Below are 18728 nucleotides of genomic sequence, written 5' to 3'. Positions count from 1 at the left end.
TTCTTTCTTTCTTTCTTTCTTTTTTTTGAGACAGGGTTTCTCTGTATAGCCCTGGCTGTCCTGGAACTCACTTTGTAGACCAGGCTGGCCTAGAACTCAGAAATCCGCCTGCCTCTGCCTCCCGAGTGCTGGAATTAAAGCGTGCGCCACCACGCCCGGCTCATTTATGTTTTGACTTTACATTTTATTCAACATTTATGTCTAGGAGGGATCTACCCACAACAGCATATAGCTGTGTCCTTAAAAGTCAAATCTAAGAAGTACAGGTTTCTATTGGAACCTATTTTATATGGCATAAATATATACACATTTAACACTTTAAGGCTTCCATTTGTTTTGATTCATTAAACAGTTTTTAATGTGTGTAATTAGTAGTAATCACATTCTTTAAATGTATGTAATAAGTAGTAAATTCTTTACCAGTTTGGTAAATGTATGGTTTATTTCTTTTCTCTTGGGAGTTATCCTAGCAATTGTAACACACAGTCTTGCAGACTTAAAGTTGGTTGTGTCTCTGTCTTCCCCAGTCTGTGCAAAAACCATAGTTGGTGGTGACTCGGTAACCCCATCCCACCTGGTGTGGTTGTGCCCTATATGATGGTTCCCTTTCCTTTGAGCGGTAGCAGTTTTGCTTGTTCAGATCTGAGATGTGTAATCTTCTTCCTCATCCTCTTTGTATCTGTGCTTTCAAGTTCTTCTTTTAGAACTCTTGACTGTAGTTCCTGAGGGCTCTGTGTAGAGTGGCAGCAGGCAGTGGCACTCAGTCCACTGTATGCCTGCCCTACAGTCATCACTCCTTTACTAGTCTTCCATTCTTTGGAGTTTCAGTATAAACCACTGAAAGCCTTTTAAGTGCAGTTTCCATCCGGACTGAGGGCCAATCACCATATATAGAATAATATAGAACTGTTGTCGGGGTTCATGAGGATGCGCTAGATTTATGTATGGAGAGTGCAACAGGCCTAGCTCATGGAAATACCATGAACTAGTAAGATGCTAGGTCCTTAGGAATTGTCTTCATTTCTCAGAAAACACTTCTGTGATAGAATCCTTTTCTGCTTCTGCTTTGCTTTGACACCAGAGAGGCAGTAGAGCTTGGTCCCGGTGGGTTGTGAAGTTGCCAGGTACCTATTGAAGGCAGATGGGACTGGCTGCGGTGACTGTGGGGAGAGAGCAGCAGCTAGTTTTGTGCATAGGAATTCCTGTGATCACTGGCTCTGGAAGGCTGTCCTGGCCTTGGCATCAGGCAGTAGATCCACCTCTGCCCAGCTGCCACAGATACTCTAAAGTATGAACTGCTGCTTCTTTAGGATTCTTCCTTGCTCCCTCTAGCCGTGCTAGTGCCATAGCCTCACACATATGGATGCATGCATGAAACTCGCATTCTTGTATGCACACTCACCTGTAGAAGTAACTGTGTCTCTGTCCATCTTTTTTGCTGAACTCCAGACTAGCACCTTCTTGACTTCCTACAGTGTCCCATACATGCTAGCAGATACATTCTTTGTGCCGGGCAGGCCAAATGCCTTTGGACAACCCTAGGAGAGACATCTAGCTTCTCTGTTGATGGGGAAATCCCATGGGCTGTGCTGCAGATTCTAAAGACTGGGTATTATGTGTGCCCTCATTTACTAGATTTGTCTGCCTGTTCCTACTTTGAGTTGCCCTCAAGTGCTACACAGAGCCAAGGCTGAAGCCTACTGTGCCCTGCCTACTTGTTCCCTTTTTTTGGTCAGGGTCCTGGGGATTCCTTTCATTCTTTTAGGGACACAGAAATATCTCATTCTTTTTGCCATTTGTGAGTCTGGGCCATATAGATGCTTCTGGCTAGAGAAGTCAAACATTGCTTGGTGGCTCTTCCTTTGTCCCAGGCCTTAAGGAGTGAGCATACTTATGCTTATATTCTTACAGCTTTTCCATGGGACTGGTGCCTGGAATTGAAGTTGTTGGGTCTTAACCCACATGTTTGAAGTCATTTGTTAGTATTGAACTATGTATTCATCTTATACTCTTAGATAAACTGTAAAAAAGATCTACTGTGAGTCTGTTAACAGAATCATCATTTAATTTTTCTGAGTCTTTAAGCCATGATAAAAATGTATATTTCATGTGGCCAATATATGGCAAAAATTTTGTCCACTAGTATATGGCAAAAATACATTTTAGGATTAGCCCTGTATTTTAAAACTTTACTAAAATTAGCTGTTTATTGATGGTATTTTCTAGTGCTGTCAGTGACTTTATAGAATTTGCACCAATGCCTGAATTCATCTCTTGCTTTGAAGTGTTCCTCACTCTGCTAACAGTGGTGACTTCTTTAGGTATAGCAAGAGGTGTCCTCATTTAGACAAATCATCAGGGACCTGCAGCAACAGGCAGGCTTGTCTTTCCCTCCCAGGACAGAGAGTATTGGTTGTATAACCACCTTGTTTATCTGGTTCAGGCTGAAGTCTTTCCTACCCTCCCTGCTCCCTCTTTACTTTTTCTAGTGAAATTGTGACTTGAGAAAAGCTATAGAAAAAAGTTCTCATATCATTTTCCTTGATGTCATATTCACAGACCATTGTCATTGCCACGAAACTGGCTTCAGTCCATGCTCTAGATTCAGCTTGTTCAGCTTGTTCTCTTCACTGCTGTGGGCTCCTCCCAGTACCTTGCCTTGCCTTTGACCACATCTCAGGCTTCCTTGGTTTTTTGTTTTTTGTTTTTTGAGAAAGAACATTGTTGAGGGTGTTGTAGCACATCCCTGGCTTGGATGAAGGATCACCTAGCTAAGTCAGAATGGATTAGCTTTCTCTACCACAATGTTGCTTTTCTACTCTTCAGTAACACTATTAAATTCACAATGTAAAAACTTTCCTATTTATAATTTTATGGTTAAATCTTTATTGAAAATAGCACATTTGAATTTGAGGGACAAAAATAGTGGGGATTGAATCTAGTGCATTGTGCATGCTGGGCAAATGTTCTAATGCAGAGCTCTACTTCTATCCTATCCACATTTTATCTTAACCTCACCCCACCCCAGCAGTCTCTTTCTCTTTAATGAAAGCCTGGAAGTGTATAATAGGAAATCTCAGTGTCTGAAGTTTCTAATCCCAAGAAGAGAATGATAAGATAACAAAGTAAAAAACAGCCCTGACTTGTCCCACATGGTCTTTCTGACCTCCATGCCTGAAGCAGCCCCCATGACTGCCTATATCCTGACCTATCACTGTGATATCTCCTGGTCTGCTTATCCTCCTGTCTGTATCCTTCGAAGGCACAGTGTGTCCTGCTGCAGTCCTAAAACTGTACTGTGTGGCATACAATTGATAGTTGTTCCTATGACAAATGAGAACTTGGCCTATATAGGTTAACCCCAAGAACCTGGCTGAAGAAAATCTGTTTTTGCCTAATAACCCATTTATGATGTATAGATAAAACTGGGTATACATCTTGGAGGTGCACCCTCTAAATTCACTATAGACTAGCACAGGTTTGGGACAGGTATTCTTCTGGGAGGGACTCAGGGTTTCCTCTATACTGTAGATACTGGCTCCTGTCTTCTCAAGCCACAGCCCTTCCTTATCTCTTCTGGACTCCCCAGGAGCATTTGTGATGTGCCTTGGGAAAGGTTGTCTGTCCAAGGGAGGCTTCAGGTATTGGAAACTGCCTTTCTTGGTAATCATGGGTTTCACTGGCCACAGCTACTTTGTAGAAAGCTTCTGCCTATGAGGGCTGAGCTCCCTCCTGGTTCTGGACTCTGAGTGACCCCAGAGGTGCAGAGGAGTATGCTGCTAAGTAGTCACCACTCACAGACAAGTATGTCAGGCTTTTTTCAAGTTAGAGGAGAGTAGTGGGAACATCATCAAGTTAACTGCTCAAGGGTGGTCCACAAAGAACTCTGGGCTGTATCCTTGGTTGGTTCTGAACATCTGACTAGTCTGTATTTTTTGGAAATACAGAAATGGGGAGAGAGTAAGGGACTAGACTCAGGGATCCAGTGACTTTTGCTTGCTTCTTTCCTTTAATTTACTTGATTTATTTTTTGAGATAGGGTCTTGCTGTTAACTCAAGCTGGCCTGGAACTCACTATGTAGCTCAGATTGGCTTTGAACTCACTGTACTCCCCTGCCTCAGTCTCTTCAAGTGCTGGGAATGTGAAAGTGAGTCACCATGCCTACTTTTTTCAAGGACCTTTGAAAAGAAGACCCAAAACCCTTGGAGTTTTCCAGGTGCTGGGAGCTGAAAACCCTGCAGAAAGTGGAAGTGTACATAATGTATATCAGTGGGAGCCCATGGCTGGGTGAATAGGTGGGAGTGTGTGCGGTGGAGGTAGGCAGGGTGTCATAGAACCTGGATACCAAGTGTTCCCAGCAGGTCTTAGTAAATTGGCTCTGTCACAGCTCACATATGACATTGGTGCTTTGGGGAAGCATGCATGGTGGGACCACTTTAGGCACCTGATTGCTGCTCAGGTCCTTCTTCAGTGGGCTTTCAGCCTTCAGAGCTTCCTCAACTGTCCCTTAATTGTATTTCCTCTCTGTAACTCAGACTGGCACCCACTGGGCAAGGAGCAGTCCTGGCTTCTGTTGTGTTATCCTGGTTGAAACTGTGGATGCCTGTTCCCAAGGCTGTCCTCACTGGTCCTAAGTAGCTAACATCTCAGTTGCTACAAAAGGGTCCTCTGCCCTCCCTTCTTGGGCCCTAGGCAGGTATACCATTTCCAACTGGTGTTTTCTTCCCAGGAAGTCCTGGTTCATCATGTATTCCTGTGGTCTTCCTCTGCAGTAGGGTCCTGTGGTTAACTCCAAAATGAATCTTAACCAGGGCCACCAGTAGGAGTCTTGATTAACCTTTCCCCTTTCCTTTGCTCTCCTCTTTCTTAGAGCACTTCAGGTCTCCCTAGAGTTAGCCTTTTTAGTGACTGAGATATTATATTCTTTTTTTTTTTAATTATTGGATATTTTCTTTATTTACATTTCAAATGTTTTCCCCTTTCCAGGTCTCTCCTTCGGAAATCCTCTAGCCTATCGCCCCTCCCTCTGCCTGTATGAGGGTGCTTACCCACCCACCTACCCACTTCTGTCTTCCTACCCTGGCATTCCCCTACACTGGGGCATCAAATACCCCTCGGGCCCAAGGGCTGCTCCTTCCACTGATGTCCAACAAGACCATCCTCTGCCACATATGCCACTGGAGCCATAGGTCCCTCCATGTGTACTCTTTGGTTGTGGTCTAGTTCCTGGGAGCTCCAGAGCGTCTGGCCAGTTGACACTGTTGCTCCCCTCATGGGACTGCAAACCCCCTCAGCTCCTTCAGTCCCTTTTCCAACTCCTCCATCGAGGACCCCCAAGCTCAGCCCAGTGGTTGGCTGTAAGCCTCCCCCTCTGTATTTGTCAGGCTCTAGCAGAGCCTCTCAGGAGACACCATATCAAGCACCCGTCAGCAAGCACTTCCCGGCATCTACAATAGGGTCTGGGTTTGGTGGCTGTCTATGGGATGGATCCCCAGGTGGGGACAGTCTCTGGATGGCCTTTCCTTCAGTCTCTGTTCCACACTTTGTCTCCATGTTTCCTCCTGTGAGTATTTTGCTGAGAGATATTCTTAACCTTCCAAGGGTCTGGTTTGCCTTGAGTACCTCCTGAATAAGGTGTGTGTCTTCAGGGAAAGGGAGCTCAGATGAGGGGAGGCTGGAATCTCTTGTAGGTTTAAAAAAAAAAAAGCAAAGCAAAGCACTCTCTAAGCCTTGGTAAGGTGAGCAGAGCTGGACTGTGCCTGAGTGACACACTGCTCCAAGGTGAGCCAGATAGTACTTCCAGACTGCTTGGCATCCTGCTTTGACTCTACTCTTTTTCTCTCCTCACTGGAAGGTGTACATTGGTGAACTCCCCCAGGACTTCCTCCGTATAACGCCCACACAACAGCAGCAGCAGATCCAGCTGGATGCCCAGGCAGCCCAGCAGCTGCAGTATGGAGGAACAGTTGGCACTGTGGGTCGCCTCAGCATCACTGTAGTACAGGTAGGCCTTAGTTTCCTGTTGAAGACTGATGGGATTGAGCAGAAGAGGAGGCACTGGGCATGAGACTTTTTGCACCTCATTTCCATTGTGTACAGTAGAATTTTTTTGATTCTAGTTATTCTTGAAAATATCTGGTAATACCTATTGATTCCCCAGGGATCTACCTAAGATACTGTTGGTTCATGTCAGGCATTATACTCCATGAGGATGCTTTCCCTGACCCCTTTGTAGCAGCTGAGGTATTAGCTACTCCATCATGCACAACAGCTCTGCAAACCGCAGTTCCCATTCAACCTCAGCTCCATGCTGAGGCCTAGGCTGTGCACAGTGCACAGTGTCAGATGAGAGGTCTTGTCTTACTGCTTACAGGTAGTTGCTTAATGCCAGGTATGGCCAGGTTCCAGAGTCCATAAGTCCAGGAGTGACTGGCAGCATGTTCAAGAGCAGGTTCACACAGTTAGGTGAACTCGAAGGCTGTTTTTTCACACACTGGGAAATGTCTGTAAGAAAAGCAGTTTACAGATGCACTGGCCTTTGTCTCTGCTGGTGGATGCCTCGTTTTTCTAAATTTGGTGTTATTTCAGGCAAAATTGGCAAAGAATTATGGCATGACTCGTATGGACCCTTACTGCCGTCTGCGTCTGGGCTATGCTGTTTATGAAACTCCCACAGCACACAATGGCGCCAAAAACCCTCGCTGGAACAAGGTCATTCAGTGCACAGTACCCCCAGGTGTGGATTCGTTCTACCTTGAGATCTTCGATGAGGTGAGAATCCCCCAGTGTTACAGACCTGTCTAGTTTGGGATCTGACAGACATGGGTGTGCTTCAGTGTGCCTTGTGGTTTTAGTCACGAGGCTGCTCTCCTGGTGCTCAGGCCCTGTATACCCAGCATTTAGTGACTGGTAACAGGGTGTGACCTGCCTGAACGCCTGGCATTTAGTGACTAAATGACAAGGTACAGATTCTCTCTCAGCTCCTTTGACAGTGTCTATTGGGAGCCGTCACCAGCAAGAGAAGCATGAGTAGAGTGTGAAAATCGATGTTCATGGGTACGTCAGATTTCAAGCAAGTCAGTCTCCACTTGTGATGGGAGCACCGTTCTTGAAGGCATGAGTTCCAGGCTCTTCCAGTAATGTCCCATGGCCGTTCCAGCAGTTAGGCATGCAGCTTTTTGAGGGCAGTCAGGAAACTCAGGGGGAAGATATCTCCTTATAGCTTAGTTGTGGAGGTCATGTGCTTGCCTCCTTGAAACAGCAAAGGGCAGTGGGAAAAGAATGGAGGCAATGAGAGCCAAAGAGGAAGTGGGCATGGGCAGCCCAGTGAGGGGGACACAGCTTCTCCTTTGTCTTGATCCTCTGCCTCTTGCTCTACTTTCTTCTTGTCTGTTTATTTGTTTGGTTTTGTCCCTTTCTCCTCCTTCTGTGTCTGAGAATAGTAAGGATATGAGAAGGAGGTTTGAGGCTATTGGTGGTGGCGTGGAGCTCTTGTCCTTATCTGTGCCTACTGGGCTTGATACGTGCTTCTTTTGATTTTTTTTTTTTTTTTTTTTTGAGACAGGATTTTTTCTGTGTAGCCCTGGCTATCCTGGAACTCACTCTGTAGACCAGGCTGGCCTTGAACTCAGAAATTTGCCTGCCTTTGCCTCCCAAGTGCTGAGATTAAAGACGTGTGCCACCACGTCTGGCCGATACTTGCTTCTTATATCTAGTGGATTAGGAGTAAGACCTCAAGGGCTGGGGAAGACAGTGTCCATCCCTGAGCAAGGATGACAGCCCAGAGATTCTTCATTGTCCTTTGGCCTGGCCTTATGGTGGTTACTCAGAAGATGCAGAAGTGGTGGTGGCCAGGTACAGGTGATCTTTGGAGGTCTGGCATTATGGTTTAATGGGAAGCTCTTTGAAGGAAGATGGAGCAGTGAGGAGGAACCCTCTCCTGCCAAGAAGATAGAAGGTAGATGCAGTCGCCAGTCCAGGTGGAGTCACAGCCATAGGAAAAAGCTGGTCTCTATAACATGGGCTGTTGTGGGCCACAATGAGGTCATTTTACTCTTGTCTTCCTCAGCGCGCCTTCTCCATGGATGACCGCATAGCTTGGACCCACATCACCATCCCCGAGTCCCTGAAGCAGGGCCAAGTGGAGGACGAGTGGTATAGCCTGAGTGGGAGGCAGGGTGATGACAAGGAAGGCATGATTAACCTGGTCATGTCCTATACGGTGAGTTCACTGTCCAGAGAGGCCATCCTCAAAGAGGTTATAGTATCTCCTTGAGGCAGCTATGACTCCCAGAACCTTGGGAAGTCATGGGAGGCAGGGCTGGGCATCTGAGCTCCCACTATCTCCTTTGTATTATCTAGGCCTTTCGTTTTAGTTGTTGTTGAGTCTTTGAGAACAGGGGAGTATAAAGTACCCTGTATGCAGGCCTCCTCAGGTTGACCATCCTACATGCCTCTCCTGGTGGTGAGTGCTCCCTGTCTTTAACAGGTGCTTTATATAGCATAGGTCCATGTTATACTAGCTCATCTACAGTTCATGATTATTAGAGCTGGGCCAGGAGAGGTGGCTTAACAGGTCAGAGCATTGCTGCTCTTGTGGAAATTTCCAGGTTTGATTCCCAGCATCTACATGGTGGCTCACAACCAACTGTAACTCCAGTTCCAGGGGATTCAGTACCTTCACTGGCATCAGGCACACACATAATGCACATGTATACATGCACGCAAAACACTAAGACACATTAAATACATAAATAAAACAGTTCAGTTTTTCTGAGAGAAGCTTCTGATACTTATGCAGTCTCCAGAACAAACCGTGAAGGGAGCTGTGTGAGAAGCGGTGGTGGTTGCAGCTCATGTGAGGCCAGTGGTTGACATCATTTGTTTTCTTTAATCTTCACCCTGACTTTTGGTCTCACTGAAACTGAAACTCATCCATTTCTCTAGATTGGCTGGCTAATGAACTTGAAGGATCTTCTTGTCTCTGCCTCCCTACCCTTTGGAGTATAGATGCGAGCTACCAAACATGGCTTTGTATAGGTGCTGGGGACTGAACTCGGGTCCTCGTGCTTGTGCACCAAGTACTTTCCTAACTGAGCTAGGAGTCTGCAGCCCAAGTCTTCTAGCTGAAGGGAGGTGGTCTGTGGGAATGTAGGTGCACATGAAACCAGTGGCCAGGAACACTGCATTCTTGCAGAGGACTCCATGTCTTGGGTGTTAATGTCTGGGCAGAGGCTAGGACTACTCCTCTGATATCAGAAGTAACAAGATTGACATATGGTATGGTCCTCCTTGACACCCATGTTTTTCTTTGTTGTGTTTCAGTCCCTCCCAGCTGCCATGATGATGCCTCCTCAGCCTGTGGTCCTGATGCCAACTGTGTACCAGCAGGGTGTTGGCTATGTGCCCATTGCAGGTGTGTACTGCTTCTTTGGTAAGCAGTCCTGGGACAAAGTAGGACAGGAGGAGGGAAGGGCCTAGCATTCCTGTGAAGCTTGAGTAGTGTAGAATTGTGTAAGCATGGCTGCTTTAAATGAAGATCCTTCTAAAACTTACTCCAGTGTCATATTTGAATTATTTATGCATACACAGGAAATAGTGTTTGCCCTAATTATTGCCACAAGTAAGGTGAGTTGAAATTTTTGGGGTTGTAGAAACGTTGTCTAGGAACATTTTTATGTATGAGTTATTGGAATAAGAAGACAAGGCATAACTACATCTTTAAAAAATCATGGCTTTCATTGAAAGTATTTACCCATGTAAATTAATAGCTGCTTGGGTCATAAAGTCAAGATGTGGCTTTTATGTATTTTTTTAAATTTCTAATCTTCCTGTGGCTTTCACAGTGCCTGGCATCCAACTCGTTCTCCTACCAGAATAGGGCAAGCCAGATGAGATCACATAGCTCCTTTCTTGGCTTCAGCCAACAGGAAAAAGTTCTGGGAGTCGACACCAGGGCAGGCCTGTAGTCTCCATAGTCTCTGCTAGGGTCCAGGGAACTGTAGTCCAAGCAGACCATGGTAGTCCTGCCATCCAAGAGACTCAAAGGCTAAGGCGGTGGGCATGGCCAGTCTATAGGGCAGGAGGGGATATAAGGTCCTGAATGGGACCTGGCCTGCATGGTCCCTGCTTGCTGGTGCTCAGGGTGAGTGTTGCCTTGTACCTAAGACAGCACAGAGTTGCTGTGGCTCAGTGGTGTGGGGTCTGAGGGTCCCATACACCCAGAATGGAGTGAATCATTAGCCTTTATTAGACTCAATGTCTATGCCAGCTGAGCTAGGGAACATGGTGCAGGACTTGGGAATGAAATCCACCCACCCACATCCTGAAAACAGGCCTGACAGACAGAACTTGGGCCTTCTGCCTATGACAAATCTTCCTGCAGGAACAAAGGGCAACACTTTGCAAAGGAAAGGGAGGGAAAGTTCACAGGCTTCCAGGCCCCTGTAGTATTTGGAATGGAGTAGGTTGCCACTAGATCAGCAGAGACCAGAATGTACAGCCTGCAGTAGAGGGCAAACCAGTCAAGTGGGGAGTGACCCAGGGCCTTAGAGAAACCTTAAAGCAGTGTGGTTGTTCACCGAGAGCCTTAGAAAGCTGGAGAATGGAGTTTTAGGATGTGTGCTTTCTGGAGTCCCCAATACAAGATCCTGACCTGTCCAGTTCAGTGATCGGATCCTGAGGTATGAGGGTTGGGTTCCCAGAGTGGCTCCCAGGTTCCCTTTTGAACTGCAGTCCCATGAGTCTGTGTATGTAATTTGTCATTGAGCTGTCCCTAATTGGAGGTCTGCGGAAGGAGAAGCAAGCGGAGTGAAGTGAGCACAAAGGGTACCCCAGTGTCGCAGAGGCATTGGGGTTACGGATGGGACAGTGTAGCAGAAGTCTGTCCCCTCAGTTTCTCAGACCAGGAGTCAAAACGGGCTCCAGAAAGTGAACGTCTAACCTTCTCCAGCTTTTGCTGTGATTTGGTTTCTGGCCATATCTCCCAGGTCCGTCTTCATACTCTTGTGGTCGCCACCCTCTTTGTGTGTTTCTGTCCTGTAAGGTCACTGGACAAGAGCTCTTCTGCTCCTTCATGGTCTTATCTAAACAAGGGTGCCCTCTTTCCAAGTAAAGTCAATCTAGAGGCACAGTGGGTGGGGGGTGGGGAGGTTGCGGTGAACTTGAGCATATCTTTGGGTGGTGGCAGAGGGCGTTGGGGGGCGCAACAAAGACAGATTTCTGTTCTGTTACAAACAGAATAACTACTTCTAAACAAAAGATAAAAACTGTTGATCAGTTTACTCTTTCTTGGCTCCTCCTGTCCTTCATTCTCTGTAATGCCTCTAGATTGCTCTAGAGTGTGTATTTTAGGGAAGGCTCCTCTATAAATAGACTTTGATCCTCACTTTTGATGTACATTTTGAAAGTTAGAAATAGTTTCCTACTGATAGAAAATCTGCCACAGAAATAAAAGAATATTTTTGATTTGGAGACCAGCCTTGATGTCTGCTCTGTCCCCATGCAAGCATGCTTCCTGGAAGTAAGGACACTTCCCAAGGGGACGTGCTGCAGACCACAGGGCTGGTGGTCTGGGTCTTCCCAGAACTTGTGACAGGCTCTGTCTGCAGTTACCTGTGCTGCCCTGTTCACTGTCTGGCCAGCCAAACCCAGACGTTGCTTAGAAGGCCGCTCTCTTTCATTTCTGCTGCTCACACCTCAGTATTTGGTAAGGGGACACATTTGCCTTTATTCTCTTGAGAACCCTTTCATATCACCTCAGGATTGTATTCAAGGTTACAGTTGCTGTCTGTTTTTATCAGACTGAGCTGTCCACTGATAATTGTAGCAGTGTGGACTTGAGGCTTGTTTTATTTTCTGAGCTATTAATTTGTTACTATATTGCTTTGTCACTCAGTGATCCCGGATTGGCTGGGTCTTTAGGCTGAATTGTGTGCTTTTTGATGTCTCACATGCCGTGTGAGCTTCCTGACTTTGGCACAGGAAGCCTCTGGCTATCTTGTACATTTCCTTCTTCTACCCTAGAATTAGCCGCTTCTCTCTGAACCCAGGCTTCCACTAATGGAGAATCAGTTCTAAAAAAGTTCTTGATTTTGTTAAACTTATTTTTTAGATATTTTCTTCATTTACATTTCAAATGCTATCCTGAATGTCCCCTAAACCCTCCCCCTACCCTGCTCCCCTACCCACCCACTCCCACTTCTTGGCCCCGGTGTTCCCCTGTATGGGACCATCTCTTCCCAACGATGGCTGACTAGGCCATCGTCTGCTATATATGAGGCTAGAGACACGAGCTCTGGGGGTACTGGTTAGTTCATATTGTTGTTCCACCTATAGGGTTGCAGACCCCTTCAGTTCCTTGGGTAATTTCTCTAGCTCCTCCATTGGGTCTCTGTGTTCTATGCTATAGATGACTGTAGGCATCCACTTCCATATTTGCCAGGCATTGGCATAGCCTCACAGAGATAGTTATATCAGTGTCCTTTCAGCAAGATCTTGCTGGCATATGCAATAGTGTCTGCGTTTGGTGGCTGATTATGGGATGGACCCCTGGGTGGGGCAGTCTCTGGATGGTCCATCCTTTCGTCTTAGCTCCAAACTTTGTCTCTGCCACTTGTTTCATGGGTATTTTATTCCCTGTTTTAGGGAGGAATGAAGTATCCACATGTTGGTCTTCCTTCTTCTTGATTTTCTTATGTTTTGGAGATTGTATCTTGGATATTCTAGGTTTCTGGGCTAATATCCACTTATCAGTGAGTGCATATCAAGTGAGTTCTTTTGTGATTGGGTTACCTCACTCAGGATGATATCCTCCAGATACATCCATTTGCCTAAGAATTTCATAAATTCATTGTTTTTAATAGCTGAGTAGTACTCCGTTGTGTAAATGTACCACATTTTCTGTATCCATTCCTCTGTTGAGGGACATCTGGGTTCTTTCCAGCTAAAGTTCTTGAATGGTTTTTTTGGTTTTTATTTATCTTAATCATTGGGGGCATTAATAAGCTTGTTGCTTCTTTGAAACTTGATGCCCAGCTTTGGTTCTTATAATTCCTGTATGTTTATGATGGCAGAGCTGTCCTAGCACAATACTTGGGGTATCCTGTGCAGAGATGATTAGGGTATGCCATCTGGTCGATGTGTCAGGTTATCTCAGTCCACAGAAGCAGGAGCAACAGTTCATTCAGGGCATTTTTATTCCTGTTGCTCTCTGTCTTCTCAGAAGTGAGGTCAAGTCACATGGTGTTTCTTGCTTCATATCAGCTTCTGCTGCAGTTCGCTCTCTTGAGAAGATTCATACCCTTGACTCTTCATGGTGTGATATATGTGTACACAGACCATGCATGAAAAAGGACTGCGCTCAAGCAAATTAGACAGGAACAAGGAGACTCATGTTAGCCTGTTCTCACTGCCTGTTGGTCTACTCAGGGAACAATGCATAGCTAGTAGGTGCCTGCTGCTTCTGCATATCAGAAGGCATAGACCCTGTTGTCTGTGTCTGAGGTTTTGAATTGGAGATCACAGCTGCTGCTCTGTAGAGCTGAAGCTGAAGGTGGAGGATCAAGGGTTACCTGTGTGTTTATGAATCTATTAGTTTAAGAGCTTAGAAATGTCCTGTAAGCCAGGCGTGGACGCCTTTAATCCCAGCACTTGGGAGGCAGGGCAGGTGAATTTCTGAGTTCGAGGCCAGCCTGGTCTACAGAGTGAGTTCCAGGACAACCAGGGCTACACAGAAAAACCCTGTCTTGAAAAAACAAACAAATAAACAAACAGAAATGTCCTGTAATATGCAGCCTGCTCCTGAGCTCTCTAACCAGCAAGGGTAGCCCCAGAAGTCTTTAGCTGTTGCAGAAGCCCCAGAAGTCAGTTCTGGGCTGTTGCAGCAAGGCCGTTTAGAACCCAGGCTGTCTCTACTGCCATGCTAAGCGCCAGTTTTTCTTGAATGGAAAGCTCCTTTGCTTTTGTTTTCTACGTGGCATTCTATTGGTGAAAAGGCTCTTGTTTCACTGACCCATGTCTGCCTACTGTCTATAATGTGTGCATTGTAGCTAAGTGTCCTGCTATTGGAAATGAATTGGTCCTACTCTCAGTTTGTGTCAATTTATGATGAGGGGTCATAGGGTTATGCCATGACTATGATTTGCTTCATGCTCTAACAGAGGCATGATTTTGCCAGCAATAGATAGTTTCTTGTGTAGTGTTTACAACTCTGGAGACAATTAAAAAGGTATATAAGCCAAGAGGCAGGGTGGGTTGTTGGTTGGTTGTTGTTGTTTGGTTTTGATTGTAGTTTGTAAGTAGCCATGTGCAAAAAAGAAACAAGAAGTAGTTAGATATGCTAATGGAAAAGATCAAACTTGCCCCAAGGATCTTGATGCCCCAATCAGCGTGAAGTAGTCTAATGATAAGCCCTCCCTGCTTTCTATCCTGTTTTTCTCTCCTATCTAGTATTAGGAGTTCAAAAGGGTGGAGAAGGGTAGAAGAAAGAACCACCCACAAAGTAGCAAATGCCAGCTACTATCTGGTGACAACTTGTAAGGTGACTGATGACAGCATGTCTAGGTCAGTCAGGACAGAGGCATGAAGGTGAAGGCCTGGCCCAGAAGGTACTTAGGAAACCTGCCTCTGTTACTCAATTTGTACCCCTTCATCTATCACAAGGTGCAGGGAGCCATGTAGCGTCAGTGCTGAGCCCTTTGCCAGCACCCTTTTTTGCTCTCATGGTAAAAGGATTGGCTCCTGTGCCCCACTAAGGGCCCTGGTACCTCAGGCTGCTGAAAAGTGATGTACTTTTCTGATATGTATTGTCTTCATTGTGAAAGGCTAATATGCAGCATTTCTTGAAGTTTTCAGGGAATGCTTTATGTAGCTATACCTTACCATATGCATGGCTACTGTAATTCCTTTGCTAGGCTGTGAAAGTGAATTCTAGAATCTTGATACAAGCAGACTTTGGAGTATTGGGTGAAACAAGCATACTAGTTTGTTGTCTACATTCTCAGTAAAGGCTCGTGTCTGTGAGTCTCCAAAGTTCTTGAAGTAGCACTTGCGGTTACCAAAGTAGCACTTGCGGTTACCAAATTTTTATCTTGCTCCCTGTATTTTTGACTAAATATATTCAACTTGAATTTCTGTTCAGAAAAATACCTCAGGAGAGGGAGCCTCAGTAGTGAGGAGGATGGCCCATCCCATCTGTCATGGGCATCCCTCTGGGATCTGTTTTCCAGTCAGATTAAGGTAGCCTTTCCCCTTGAGGCCAGTGAGATGTATTATTTCTTCCTTTGGCACTGCAGCTTTGTGACCCCACTGTTTTTGTCCTGGAACTTACTCTGTAGACCAGGCTGGCCTTGAACTTAGAGACTCTCCTGTTGCCTTCCAGGATTAAAGTCATATACCACAACACCGGGCTGACCCCACTCTTTTTAACCAAACTTCAACTTTTGTTTTCAGGGATGCCTGCTGTCTGCAGCCCTGGCATGGTGCCTATGGCCATGCCCCCACCAGCTGTGGCTCCTCAGCCCCGCTGTAATGAAGAGGACCTCAAAGCTATCCAGGACATGTTTCCCAACATGGACAGGGAAGTAATCCGTTCTGTGCTCGAAGCCCAGAGAGGGAACAAAGATGCTGCCATCAATTCCTTGCTGCAAATGGGTGAAGAATCCTAGACCCACCTGTGGCCCTTGGCTTCGCACCACTGACCCTTGGACTTGTCCACCCATGGCTCCCCAGGGTCACCATCCCCACAAGATTCCAATGAAAGACCATCCATGTACCCCTTCCTTGGACATCTGCGCCGCCCCTTCCCACATATTTCAGGGATGCATGTGGATTTTTGGTTCTAGGCAGGCAGTCCTCTTCATTATTGCTGGGGGATAGAGTTAGGGGACAGTTCTCTCCTAGTCTCTAGCTGGGTGATGGTGGCATGGCCCTGTTATTGCACAGATTAGTGGTCCTGTTTGGGGGCCTGCATCTCCTGTCCTTACCCTATTTTGGAAAGCATTCTTACAGAAGGCAACTGCCTCTGCCAGGATACTAGAAATTGTACAGCATCCTTCTGAGTTGATGGATGGCTTGGAGTTACTCAGTCCAGCTGGGATGGTTGTTGAGGGTGCACTGAGTTCATGTACACTTACTTACAGATTATTTTTAGACCTTTCAAGCTAAAAGCTCCTTCCCTCCTCTGATGATGTATGTGAACATGGGCCCCTCAGCTAGTCCTGGGCCAGTGAGATATGCTTCCCAGCCATATCCAGCGGGTCTCTAACCTCCTGTGTAGCTTATCTGCCACTGTCTGGCTAGGCTTCAGCCACAGAAATCCAACTTGAATACAGAAGGTATCCAGACCTGGTGCTTGGTTGGCAAGGCCCCACCTTGGCCCTCACTGCTGGAGGCTGCTTTCCACATACTCTTGTTTAGTACCAGCATCGTGGGTCTTACTCTAGGGGCTATTCTTGTTGATAGACCTTCATCACAGAGCCCAGAGTCAAGTGAAGGAGATGGGTGGGTGTGGCACTATGTGCTTACTACTAAAATTCAAGCATCGTGACACTACTGACCTGCAGTATACTCTGTGGACCCATACTGTAGCTTGGCTTGAGTGATTAAAATCCGCTTAAATTAAACCTTCATGAAGGAAGAGGTGCCTGTACCTGACCAGTGGATATTGTATAGTGTATTTTAGGTTGCAAACCTTTGAGCCCATGACCTGGCCATAGATCTATTTAGGGAGAAAATGACGCCTTGTCCTAAGATACAGACCTTGAAAGCTTTCTTAGAATCGATACTGTCACAGGTACTGTTAAGAAGCTATCCAGCATTGTCACATGTTTATGGTGTAACAGTTTTGCCTTACATTGCAATTACTTTTTGTTTCTCTGAGAATTTGCACACCCAATTTGAATATGTGGTCCACCAATATGGGCATGAAGGTAACTCCTAGCAGTTTGGACTATTGTGAAGGACTTAAAATAAGAAAATTAGTGCTTCAGTTTTTGGCCTTTGCCTCCTAAAAACACGGTAAAATATCCTACTTGCTGTTATCTACAGGGGTGCTTTTTGTCAAATGTATTGTTCATAAGTATTTATTTTTGTAAGCCTAAAGGCAGTATGTGGTGATGGTGAGCATGGGATGGTGGTAATAAGCACTTTTCTTTAGTTGTAGGTCTTTAAACCTTTTAACTGCAAAATGGAGAAGAAAGACCAATGTTTGTTTGTTAAATAGATTCAACCACTCACTTTAACCCAACCAGGCACTGGAAGTCTCCATTCTAGACTATTGATCGACATTGTGCTTGGTAAGCAGATGCCCTCTTACAGGGTGGATGAGTCAGGCAGGCAGGACCTCCTTAAGTGGTCCACTTAGTGTTACCAGCAGACTTGAGACACTGCAGAGCAGGAACCTCACTCAGTACCTGTCTCTAGGTCTCAGGTATGGCGACTGTGTACATCCGCATCTGCCTTAAGGAGGTATAGGTTGAGCATAGGGCCACTTTGTTCATGTGAGGTTCTATAGGGAGCATCAGAATTTGCTGCCAGCCCCTGAGCAGCCCCCACAGCACTCAGAGGCAGCGTTCACTAACTTAATACTGCTCAAATGAGGAAGAGTGATGATTTTAAGACAGATTTAAGACTTGAGCTGAACACAGACTCTTCCCTTTGTCATGAACATTTTATTTTTTTAATAGATTGAAGAAAGATCACATTTTTATAAGGCCTGAGTGATACTCCTAGGTTTTGCTATTTTGTCTTGGAATTTCATGTCAGCGCCCATCTAGTACAAGGAAAGAGGTAGTACTTGTCGGTACCTGTGTAGGTCCCAAGGCATCAGTACGGCTTGCTTAGCCTTCCATCCCATCCTGAATTTTGTTGAGATTAAAAGTCATCCCTGGAAGGAGCTCAAAGGCAGAGGCCACAGCAGAGGCAGACAGGCTTCTGCATGGGGACCAGGCTCTCACTGGGTGTCATTGCTGCTCTTGCCACGTTTGAAGATTGATGTTGGTAGCAAAATTTCTCAAGGTGTTCACTGGAGCCCCTCCCTCAGGCCAGCTCTAGGGTAGGCATGCATCTAGGGATGGCCTGGCCTATTCTTCTTCTCTGGACATGTTGGTTGGCTGAAGTTGTAACCTGCTACACACTTGTGGTCTGACATGGCCAGAGGCTTTCATCTCACCATGTGAGTGATGCCTACCCAATGACAGAAGTGTTGTGCGACTGGGCTCTGCCCTCGCCCTCCCAGGACACTCTTTACAGACACTGGTATCATCTGGTACACTGTCTGGAGGTTGGTGGGAATGGTTCTCAGAACTGTCTGTGATTTTCTTGGGGATGGGGGGGTCCATGTCCATATTTTTCTTTGATTATATGATATATTTTTACTTTTCAGCCTTCTAATTTAATAAGTGGTCTATATAAAATAGAAAAATAAAGTCATCTGAGGAAATGTTTACTATTTTTGTTCTTGAGTATTTTTTAAACTTTTTATTAGTTCTTTGTGAATTTCACATCGTGCACCCCAATCCCAGTTATCTCCCCTCCTCTAGTACCTGCCTGTCACCCTTGCAACCTCCTCCCCCAACAGAGTGGGAAATATCTCATTGTGGAAGCTGTAGTGTGTCACACTGTGTCCCACAGTATATCCTTTTGTCTATGCTTTTTGCAAATGTTCATTGCAATGAGTCATTGGTCTGGTATGAGGCCTCTGGCTCCTGCTACACCATCTATACTGGAA

General features: G+C 45.8%; 1 protein-coding gene across 2 annotated transcripts in view; it reads left to right on the top strand.

Annotated features, from left to right (window-relative positions):
- Nucleotides 1-18446, top strand: part of Tollip (toll interacting protein) — a 22382-nt gene extending 3936 nt beyond the window's left edge. For both annotated transcript variants that reach the window (XM_021207905.2, XM_021207912.2), the window contains 5 exons: nt 5856-6005; nt 6590-6772; nt 8070-8222; nt 9326-9416; nt 15452-18446. In XM_021207905.2, the coding sequence (XP_021063564.1) occupies nt 5856-6005; nt 6590-6772; nt 8070-8222; nt 9326-9416; nt 15452-15666 (792 nt within the window). In that variant the 3' untranslated portion in view covers nt 15667-18446. The remainder of the gene's footprint in view (nt 1-5855; nt 6006-6589; nt 6773-8069; nt 8223-9325; nt 9417-15451) is intronic.
- The last annotated feature ends 282 nt before the right edge of the window (nt 18447-18728 follow it).

Source organism: Mus pahari, chromosome 1 (assembly GCF_900095145.1).
Source record: "Mus pahari chromosome 1, PAHARI_EIJ_v1.1, whole genome shotgun sequence".
Lineage (NCBI taxonomy): Eukaryota > Metazoa > Chordata > Mammalia > Rodentia > Muridae > Mus > Mus pahari.
The sequence above is the reverse complement of the archived record's forward strand: the minus strand, read 5'-3'. Positions and strand labels throughout refer to the sequence as shown.